The 12,075-nt window shown below is 31.5% G+C and overlaps 1 protein-coding gene across 1 annotated transcript; it reads left to right on the forward strand.

The window, feature by feature from the left end:
- The first annotated feature begins 856 nt into the window (after positions 1-856).
- On the forward strand, positions 857-5,702 carry LOC114314716 (uncharacterized). The gene is made up of 4 exons (XM_082923281.1): positions 857-1,000; positions 1,052-2,258; positions 2,557-3,667; positions 5,639-5,702. Exons 1-4 carry the CDS (start codon positions 857-859, stop codon positions 5,700-5,702), a joined length of 2,526 nt encoding a protein of 841 aa, XP_082779407.1.
- Positions 5,703-12,075: the final 6,373 nt, after the last annotated feature.

Genomic DNA, 12,075 nt, shown 5'->3' on the forward strand with positions numbered 1-12,075 from the left:
AGAAATCGACTATGATCAACATTTATGGAGTCAAAGTCCTCCTTGACGTGGGAAACACGCTATAGGGGCTCTATTCACATGAGTGAAGACTAGCTTAGTTTTGTAGGCTTCGCATTGCAAATATGAGAGAAGTTATTTGGTGGAACTGGCATGGCGATGTGGTGTTTTTTAAATTTTGTGTAGAGAAAAAGGGTGGAATTTATGATTTTGTATTGAGTAATTGAGAAATAGCAAGAGATATGATGTATGATGATTAATGGGGAGTATAGACATGCGACACCCATGAAGTACCAAATAACTTTTCCAAATATGGGATCTAATCAACTATGCTGTCTCATAATCAACTCCTAAATGTTCCTTTAGTGGGGGGCGGGGGAATTGATGTAGCTTCAATTATCACATCAATTTTAAAAAATTTTGACTAATTAAAGCATCCAAGATGAACAAAATTACGATTTTCTACGGTAAAAGTCACATAATTTGTGGTGAGTGTCTTATGTCATTTTGTCTAAAAATTATAAATGAACAAATTTATGGTGTACATCTGAAAGTCAAAATTACATATTATTATGATTATGTTATGAACGGTATAGTGTAAATGTTACAAATTATTTGTGGTAAGAAATGTTATGGTGATAAAAATTACAACATGTTGCAGTGTTGATTACAAAACATTATAATTATGTTATGTATACTATGTTGTGATGTATTGTCTTTTTAAGTACATACACCGTAGATGTGTCAAACTTTATTTCGTATAGCATTTTAAGCGGTTGATTATGATCAACATTTATGAAGTCAAGTCTTCCTTGATGAGTGAAAAACACGTCATGGGGTCCAGCTTCTGTAGACATCAATGAAGACTGACTTAGTCAAAGTCACTTTACTTGTTTGTAGGCTTTGCATTGCACCTACATTTGCCTATAAAGCATTTGGCGTCTCCCCTGTTAATAGTCAGCAAGCATTACAACCTTTGTTTTTGAATCTAGGAGCAAAGATGGTCTCTAACAATCAACTCTTTCCCCTCTTTTTGTTTCTTTGTTTTTTCCAGATTACTTGTTTGCATGCCCAACTCTGCACTCAACAACAGACCTCTGCATTGCTCCAATTTAAGCAACAATTTTCCTTCAATAATGATGCTTCCTACGGTTACTGTGATTCTGTCGGAATCCTTTCTTACCCGAAGATGGAGTCGTGGAAGGAGGGTTCTGATTGTTGCTCATGGGATGGGGTCGAGTGTGACAACAACACAAGTCAAGTAACTGGCCTCGACCTCAGTTGCAGCTGGCTCCTAGGCACCATCCACCCCAATAGCACCATCTTCTACTACTTTCCTCACCTCCAAAGCCTCAACCTTGCTTTCAATGACTTTGGCATGTCTCGAATCTCATCTGAATTTAGTCGATTCACCAGATTGACACACCTCAACCTCTCTGACTCTAGTTTTTCTGGCAAAGTCCCTATAGAAGTCTCCTTTCTGAGCAAATTGGTCTCGCTTGATCTCTCTTACAATCTTGGTTTGAGGTTGGAAGAACCTGGATTTGAATTACTTGTTCAAAACTTAACCAAGGTAAGAGAACTTAATCTTGCAATTGTAAACATATCTTCAGTGGTTTCGAATTCCTTGCTCAATCTGACTTCTTTAACACTTCTCCATCTTTCTTCTTGTGGATTGCGTGGAAGATTTCCTGACGGAATATTCCATTTACCACATCTGAATGAGCTGAGTATATGGGATAATTCTGCTGTCACTGGTTATTTTCCCGAGTTTATAAACTCAAGCAATCCTCTCCAGTACTTGGACCTTTCATCCACTAATTTCTCTGGAGAACTACCCGACTCAATTGGGAATTTGAAGTCCTTGAAAGTGTTGTATGCCTCTGATTGTAAATTTTATGGATCCATCCCTACGTCCCTCGGAAACCTTACGGAAATGACTGATTTGGACATCGGATATAACAATTTCACTGGCATGCTCCCATCTTCACTTTCAGACCTTGGAAATCTCGTCTCCTTGGGAGTTGAGTGTAATAATTTTGAAGGTAAAATTGCAGATTTTTTACCTAATGTAAAAAGTCTTCTTTATTTATATGTTGATTCAAATAGCTTCAGCGGTCCATTTCCATCATTGGGTGCAAACCTAACAAAACTTGTTGCCTTAGGTTTGTCGAATATTCAGCTAAGAGGACCTCTTCCATCACAAATAATTGGACTTCCAAATCTAGCGTTGTTACGTTTAGATGATAACTTAATCAACGGTACAATTCCATCTTGAGTCTTCAGCTTACCAGCATTGGATTACTTCAACCTCAGTAATAACAAATTGACTGGCCATGTAAAAGAGTTCAAATCCACTCATTTAACTACTGTTGATTTGAGCAATAACAACCTATATGGTAGGTTTCCAAGTTCAACCTTCAAACTCGTGAACCTTTCTAATCTCATTCTTTCATCAAATAACTTCAGTGGAGAGCTAGACATGCTGTCATGCAATTTCCCTTCAAATTCTTGTCCTATCTAGTAATAGCTTTAATGGTTCTATTCCACAATGTTTAGGAAATTTCAGCATATATTTCTCTATACTCGATCTGCAGAAGAATAATTTTTCTGGCATTATTCCTGATACATTTGCGAAGGAAAATTCCTTCGAAACTATCAACCTAGATAGCAATGGATTTGAGGGGCCAGTACCAAAATCTTTAGAGAATTGCAAAATGCTACGAGTGCTAGACCTTGGACATAACAAGTTCTCCGATAAATTTCCATATTGGTTGGAAAATTTAACTTCGCTACAAGTTCTAATTTTGAGATCTAACAAATTCCATGGACCTATACTAAATTCCAAGTTCAAATTTCCCTTCCCCAACTTGCGAGTTATGGATTTATCAAACAATTATTTTACTGGTCCATTGCCAAGAAAATATTTCAAGAATCTCAATGCTATGATGAATGTCGACGAAGCTAGTTTTGAATTGCAATACTTAGGGACGCCCAGTCATTCAATTGCAACATATTACTATAATGATTGTTTGACTATAATAATCAAAGGATCAATCATAGAAATGGTAAAAGTCCTAACCATTTTCACTGCAATTGATTTATCGAAAAACAATTTCAAAGGTGAAATTCCACAGATCATTGGAAAGCTAAATTCAATCCGAGGGCTCAACTTGTCTCACAATAGCCGTACAGGTCATATACCAGCATCTCTTGCTAATTTGACAATGCTCGAATGGTTAGACCTCTCTTCCAACAAACTCACTGGGGAGATCCCTCAACAACTAAGGAATTTGAAATCCCTTGAAGTCTTAAACCTTTCGCAGAATCAACTAATAGGACCGATACCACAAGGCAACCAATTTGATACATTTTCAATTGATTCCTACATTGACAACTTGGCATTATGTGGACCTCCATTGTTAAATGCATGCAATCCAAGGACACCACAACCACCACCCTTGATGTTTCAACAAGAAGACAATACTTCAAGTGGATTCCATTGGGAAGTCATATTACCAGGTTACATATGTGGGCTGATGTGGGGACTTGTTATGGGATATTTTATGTTCTCTAGAGGAAAACCTCAATGGCTTGTGAGGATCATTGAAGGTGAACGAAACAAAAGCGGAAAGAGATTTAAAAAGCACTCTCACAGGAACAGAGCAAGGTGAAATTAGCCAATGCAAGTGGTGTCCTTTGGTAAGTATTTACAATCAATTTCTGCATTCTTTTGCTTGATCATGAAAAACTATAGCTTGGTTATGGTTGCTATCTAGTCTGTTTTCAGTATCTTAGCACTTTATTTGTATCATACAAAATAAAACTATTTTATTTCCTTTGATGTTTATACAAAGCACTTGATTGGAAATCATCTTGCAAAAAATAAAAAAAATAAAATCATGGAAGTAATAAATGAGTAGTGAAAATAAAGGTTTGCTATTGACTCTAATGGCTGCAATTGAAAGTGGTACAAGACTTGGACACTATTTTAGTAGTCTTTTTTTAAATTTACTTTTATACTCTGAAATATAGTCACTTTTTCTACTTCATTCTTAAATTATTAATTGCATATGTCTAGTCTTTACTGTTTATGATTTTAGTTCATATTGGAGACAATCTGTCCAAATCATTAATGAGAAAAATCTAATCTAATGGTTAAATTTTTTTTTCACAATTTAGACAAATTAAATTGTATAACTAAACATCTATTTTCTTACTAACCCAATTTTAGACAACTTACCCTCTACAACCAAACACCCATATTTCTCTGTACTTCAAATAATGAATAAAAGAATGAGTGCTTGGCTAGGGAAATTTACACCAACCTCTCCTAATTACCGTGGGTGTTATACTTAGCTTATTTGCATCAATATTCGATAGTTATATGGATGAAAAAATTATATTTACCTTGTTTGGTTTAATTTATTTTTTAGAAATTTGAGTTTTTTTTTTTCTTCTATTTTAGTGATTTTTTTAATATTTTACGAAATTTTTTTATTTTTTATATACACCTAATCTATATACACTTAAAAAGAGTAATATTTGAGAAAATAAAAAATTAAAAAATTCACCAAATAATAAAAAATATATATAAAAATTCAATATATTTTCTTTTTTTTGTTGTATTTAACGGAATTTTTTAAAATTGTCATATTTTGTTATACCCTAGACTATAGTCACATTTTTTACTTCATTCCTAAATTAATAGATGCATCTATTTGGTCCCTATTGTTTCTTATTTCAGTTCATATAGTCTAATTCAAGGCAATCTCTGCAAATCAATAATAGTGAAAATTTAATCTAATGTGTAAAAATAGTAATTTAAGAATTTAGAATATTTAAATAGTACAACTAAACCCCTATTTTCTTATTCACACTATATTAAACAATATTAGATAGCTCACACGCTACAACCAAACACCTATATTCCCCTCTACCCCTCTTCTCAAATAATGAATAAAACAAATATGTGTTTGGTTATATAGTTTAGAGTAATTGTATAGACCTCTCTTAAAATTTGAGGAAAACAAACCATCTTTCATGTTTTTACTTTCTATTATTAATATGGGAAGGAGTTCTATCTAATTACTGTTGAAATACAAGTGTGATAATTGGTTTGTCAGATACATTATAAATCTCATTTCGACGATTTGAATCGTATAATTTGTTTGATTTTTTTGTCTAGATCATGCACGATAAAGTTTAGATTGATGCCATATTTTTATCCATAAATTTTTTTTCATATTGGTCATTAAAAAAATGAATGGATAATTTCAAAATTATACCTATTATTCATTTTCTTTAAACAAATGTAATGAAAACATATAATTATGATTATCGAATAAATCTATTTTTTTAAAATTATATATCAAAATAAGACATGTGGTGGCTCTCTAAACCCCAACAAACACCCCTCTAGTAAAATAGTGGATGGAAGAAAATCCTTCCCCATTAAAATTGAGATACACCAGAAGTGTTTTCATTGTTTTCATTTTTTTTTTCATCGTTTTCATACATTAATTGAAGCTATCTAATAAGCATATATGGTTTTCAAAATATATTTGGGTGACATGCATATCAAATCCAGCATGTTCACGGAATTCAGTAACTATAGCTATCTTTGATTTGTGCATTGTAGCTACGATGCATTTCAATCTGATATTGGCGGTGCAGCTTTTGGAGGCATGACGAATTGTGGTTAAGCTGATGTATTACGTAGTGCTAGGAAGTTGAAGATGCGGTATCAAAGGCTAGAATGTATACGTATATACATATATATATATATATATATATATTAGTGGGTGTGTGTATCTATCAATGAGTGTGCTATCAAATCTGTAAAATATAAATTTTAATTTCGATTTAAAAATAATTGTTATGTGCTGCTCAAGTAGTACAGATGTTTCTCATATTGAAGATTTTGGGTTCGAGTCTTTTGCTTGGTCCGTAATTACTGGCAATTGATATAATGAAAAACAAAAGTCAATGAAAAATATTCTTCATGATCAACAAAAAACAAGCTTATTTGGGCATGAAATGTTTCCCTTTTAAAAGATAGCAAATATTTTTCAGACTAAAGTCTTATTAATATCACTACACTACCACCGCCAGTCTCACCTCCACCACCACACTGCCATCACCACGGCCGCCACCACCAATAAATATAGAAAAATATGTCTATAGATCTAATATACCTTAGTGCTATATATGTTTATATATACCTGATTTGTTGAATAGTTGTTTGTGTATGTGAATAATCAGTAAGCAATAGATAAAATTGATAAACTTGTAATTTATGCATTATTTTATAAAGCTCTCAATACACCCCTATATGATAAATCACTCATTTTTAGTGCTTAATGGTAGTTGCTTGGAGCCTTAAAACTCCTGAGATTCATTGATTTTTTATATTTTGTTTTCTAACTCTGTAATTGAACCGAGGTGATAATAGTGTTTCATGATTCTTTCTACCACTATTTTGATGTAGATAAATTTACCTCTCTCTCTCTCTCCGGTGGCCAAGGAAGAATGGAACAGTCAATTTTATTTTAGATAAAATTGATTTACATATTGATAGAGATGAAACAGAAAGCTTGTTAGAGATGTTTTAGGATTTTTTTTTTTTTTTTTTGGTCAAAGGAGGTCTCTGACTTGCAATTAGCTAGATCTAAATTTGAAAGTGAAAGATTTCTTTGGTGATGATATAATGTTTGAACAAATAGAAAATTTGAACAGATAAGAATTTTAATAGATAAAAAAATTCAACAAATAGTCAACGAAAAGTCAAACAGATAAAAAAAGTCAAAGGGTAAAATTTGAAACAACATGTTCTCCACCAAACGATTACACAAAGTGTGGACCTCTCATCAACAAAAAATCTCTCTCAGATCTAATGCTTTATACCCTCCTTATATTGGATTTATCACCAATTAACCCCCTTTTTTTATATTTTTTTGACAATCCACCTAAATGGATAATGTTTATTAGTAGGAAAATTATATGGTATATCATATGCAATTCTAATAATGACATTTGTGTTATTTGATTATGACCTATTGTTGGGTTAATTATGACTTATTATTGTAATTTTTTTTTTTTAGATATGACTCGTTGTAATTTGAAAGGCAACTTCAGCAGTGTATTATATATTTTAGGATTTATTACATTTTTCACTCTTGTAATTTGATTTAAATTTTATTTTAATCCGTACAGTTTTAATTTAAATAATTTAGTTCTTCCATTTTAAGTTTAGTTTTAATTTGGTCATTTCGTATAAATTGAAGATTAAAATTAACAATTTTGAAACATTTGTCAATTTTTTAAGGTTTCAATTTGGTTCTTCCGTTTAAATTGAATGTTGAAAGTAATAATTTTGGAACATTTATCAGATTTCTAAGTTGTACATGTGGACAAAATTATCAAAAATTTAGACGGAATAACCAAATTAAAACTAGACTTAAAGTGTAGAGATCAAATTGTTCAAATTGAAACTAGGGCAAACTTCACTTTACCCCCTTGTGATATTTGGACTATATGCGGCTTGCCCCCTAACATTTGGAAATGACAACATAATCCTCTTGTGATTTGTGGACTAAAGTGCACCATTAGGACCGTTAACGATTTAATAAAAAAACTAAAATAGCCTTGTATTTTCGACATTTGTTTGGAAGATAAAGTGTACTCTAACCCCTTGTGCTTATTTTGTGTGCAATTTATCCCCTTGAAATATGTTTATTTTATGTGCAATTTACTCCCTTGAAATTTGAAAATGAGCAAGCAATTTGCCCCCTTTGAAATTTGAAAATGAATATATAACCCCGTTATGTTATATGTTTCACACTTGTTATTAAGTTGGATGAAATGTTTAACAGTGTTTAACGATGCACTTCAGTCCACAAACCACGTGAGAGTTATGTGGTCATTTCCAAACGTTAGAGGTAAACCGCACACAACCCAAACTACAGGGGGTAAAGTGAAGCTTGCAAACTATAAGAACTAAAGTGAAATTTGAATCAAACTACTAGGGTGAAAAGTGTAATTAACCCTATATTTTATTATTGTTGAAATTTAGTATGGTAAACATAAAATTAGGATAAAATTAATTTTATTCCCTTGTGGTTAATAGGGGTAGACAAACATAGGGCCGGGCCGGTTTCGGGCCAGAACGACACAACATAAAAGAGATTTTGTATTTGTTCAAGTCTGACCCAGTTCTAACATCGGACCTTTATGATCTGTCCGAACCCGGTCCAAAAAATAATTTTAAATCCTGAACTCACCCATCGGGCTATATGTTAAAAAAAAAGTTAAATCATTTCATAAGCAAATTCAATCACAAATTATATTTCTTAAATAAATATATTGACATCATTATAAATTGAAGGATTTTTTAAATAAATTCAATCACACATCACCATAAATGTGAGTTTCAATAAAATCAACAAAAATAAAGTCTAGATCCTAACAAAAATATATATATTTTAATGTATTATAAATAATTAATTAATTAATCCCAAGCCTAACCCATTGATATTTGGGGCTGAAAATGTCGGTACAGCTTGGCCTCATGGCTTAAAACAACCTTCTTAAGCCCTAGAAAAATATGGCTGAGCCGAGCGAGTTGAGCAGACCAATGAGCCAATGTCCCCCCCTAATGGTTAAAGGCTTGAACAGTTTACCCTTTTATTATTCAAATATAAGTAGAGATTTTCCCTATAAACTAGAGCGAAATTGCAATATTAACTTCATTAAAGTTAACAAGAAAAAGTCGAAAATGCAAATTAATTGGCCTTCCATCTCCTTGAGGCAGGGTTGGTTTAGGGGAGAGAAGGCAGCAACAGGGGTGGTTTTTTAGGGGAGATGTGATGGCAATGGTGGAGAGAGACTAGAGAAGGGATGTACTTGCTATTAAGTTTTAAATCTTTATTTTTGGATTTTTCATTTGTGCTTGATTTTATCTTGCATTTCATTGATAGATCAATCCTAGGTCAAGCATGGAAGCTTCTCAACTCTTGTTTTTCATAGAGTTTAAACGGTTGTTCTCCTTGGTTTTCTACTCCAAGCTTTCTATTACGAATGGACAGTGAGGTTCAATTTTCTACTTTGTCGTATCTAAATTTAATTGAGAAAAAAGAAAAAAAAAATGCATGAGAGAAAAAAAAAATTAATTACCTTGCACATAATTGCACTATAGAAATTATAGAATAATATACAACTATAACTATTTTTAAATATGATAGATTTCACTTTATTCTCTTATCTTTTTGTCTACGTACAAATTACTCATCTCATTTGAAAATAACCACATAACCCTTTATGATTTGTGAACTAAAATGAACCGTTAAATATATTTAACAGTAAATGTGAAACATATGCCAAATATAAAGAAATTATATACTCATTTTCAAAATTTAAGGAGCATATGGAATAAAGGATAAGGGGTTAAAGTGTATTTTGCTTCCGAAGCAAATAACAAAAATATTCATAGTTCAGATACTTAGATTACTTATATATAAGAATATTTTTGTCTTTTTTATTAAATTTTTAATTGACCTAATAGTGTATTTCTGTTTATAAATTACAAAAGGACTATATCATTATTTTCAAATAAGAAAAGTGTAATCCGCATATGGATCAAAATAAAATTTGGCCTTTCAAATAAAATGCATTAGAGAGATTCCCAACAGGTGATATTCATTGGAGGAGGGAAACTATAATTGGGTTCGGTGGTGTGGTTACATTTTTCCTTAAGTTTAATTACCGTGTAGATAATTACATGGTGCATATTTTTCCTATTGAACTCTAGGAAATTTTTTTTTATTGAAGATCATTCTAAATGAATAATAAATAAAATAGTAAATTGGCAATAAATCCAATCTAAGAAAAATATAAGACATTAGGTTTAGTGTATATTTTTTATTGGTGAGAGATCCACCCTTTGTAAAATAGTTTGATGAGAAGTCCTTTTACTCGTTTTGAATGACATTTTGTTTTTAATTTTATCTCTTAATTTATCTGCATTTCGTGTCATTGTTCGACTTCCTGCTTCTATTTGTCTAGATGTGATCCAAGCGGGTTTAAGTGCTTGAAGAGCATATTTTACGAAACAAATATGATTACTTAGATAAGATATGTCCTTCATTCTCCCTCTTTGATGTTTACGGAATCTAGTTCTTTTGGGGTTATAGTTGAGGGTTTTTTCTAAATTCCATCTCTTCTACATAACCGGATGTGAGAGTTTCTTCTCATTCAGCTCCTTAAGAATAAAAAAGGATTCAAAATATTTAATTTGAATTAACATATACATATTTAATGAACAATAGATTCAAGGGGATTTTTTTTTTAGGGTCCCTGGTATTAAGATTTTATAACATAAAGGACATCCAATATTTTCATAATGTCTAAGGTCCCTCAACATCGATCTAGAGAAATTTCGATCCCAGAGAAATTCTCTCCAAAGAAATTTTGGGAATTTCTCTGGACTTCTCCAGAGAAATTTTGGACTTCCCAAAGAATTTCTCTGGGTTCAAACTAGAGAAAATTGAAATTTCTCTAGCTCTGTTCACAGAGAATTTCTATGGCTTTGTTCACAAATTTCTCTATGTTTGTTCACAATTTTAAACCAGAAAAAATTATTTTAACCAAACTAGAGAAATTTTAGCACAATGATTTTAAACCAGAGAAATTGTTTTAACTAAATCGAAGAAATTTTAATCAAAGCCCTCTTTTTATAACAAGGTTATATTCCTTGAAAGATGTAAGCCCTTGGGGCTATTTTTAATTTGAGACATGAAATTAATTGTTTTGTAATAGTATCACTTGCTATAGGTCCAGGCTTAAGAGTTATGAATTTGTAATGCAAGTGATTTATTTTGTACATCTTACTTGATGAAATGAAGAATACAAAAAGAAGATTGACTTTCATTATGAATATCAGATAATATTGAATATTATGTCGGCTTCCGCATGTATGAATTGAATGAAAATCTAATATTGGAATTAAAGTGAATTTTAAATGTTAATCGGATCTATAGAAATTGGGCCGTTACAATGGGGTTTGCGGGTTTGTTTAATTGATTGCATTGGATTTGTTAATCATAAATTCAGTGAGGTTGTCGATTGTACATTTATAAGTTATGTTGATGTAATTTTCATGATAATTGTAATATTAAATCTCAGCAACTGACCCTTCCAAAATATATATATATATATATATATATAATAATATCTTGTTGCTTATTGTGAGTTTTTTTTTTTTTTTTTTTTTTTTTTTTTTTTTCAATGTTGTGAGTAATGCGTGCCCCTCTGTTTTGAATTTCTAGATCCGCTAGATCTGCCACTGTGCGCAATGTTTTGAATATTTTCAGCAATGTTAGTTTGCTTCTGTAGCAGTTTTTAATTGCATTTTATTTGGCTTGTCCTTGCATAGCAGTTTAAAGCTTTACATCAGTTGCAATTTTTATGGTTCAATTGATCCAAATTTCTTCTAAATTGGTTGTTGGTGAGTTAGCCTAACTACTACAAAAAAGCTAAACTGGTTGTTGGTGAGTTAGAGTATTTACTACAAAAAAATAAATAAATAAACAATCTCAGCTTTTAACATAATAGTTTTTATCAATCTCAATTTTTCACATTACAAAAAGCGTGATCTATGCAAATGTGATGATTTATCCTTACTTGCCATCACACTTTCTTACCATGATAGTAAACTAAAAACACAGACTAAAATTTTAAAGTATGCTCAACATTCTTATTAAGTTCTCGGTCTTTTCTATAAAATTGTGATCATATATAAAACATACATCTCAGTTTTTCAAAAATTGTAATTGTAAATGGCAAAGAGTCCCAATTTTTCTACATAATTGATCATTTCTAAAACATACATCTCAATTTTTCAAAAGTACAATTGTAAATGGCAAAAGAACTCAATTTTTCTACATAATTGATCGTTTCTAAAAACATACATCTCAATTTTTAAAGAACGATTTTAAATGGCAAAAGATCTCAGTTTTTGAATAAAACTGTGATCACTTCTAAAACATACATCTCAATTAGTGTCATTGTAAATGACAAAAG

This window comes from Camellia sinensis, chromosome 4 (assembly GCF_055761805.1).
Source record: "Camellia sinensis isolate YWXY chromosome 4, ASM5576180v1, whole genome shotgun sequence".
In the NCBI taxonomy this organism is placed as follows: Eukaryota; Viridiplantae; Streptophyta; class Magnoliopsida; order Ericales; family Theaceae; genus Camellia; species Camellia sinensis.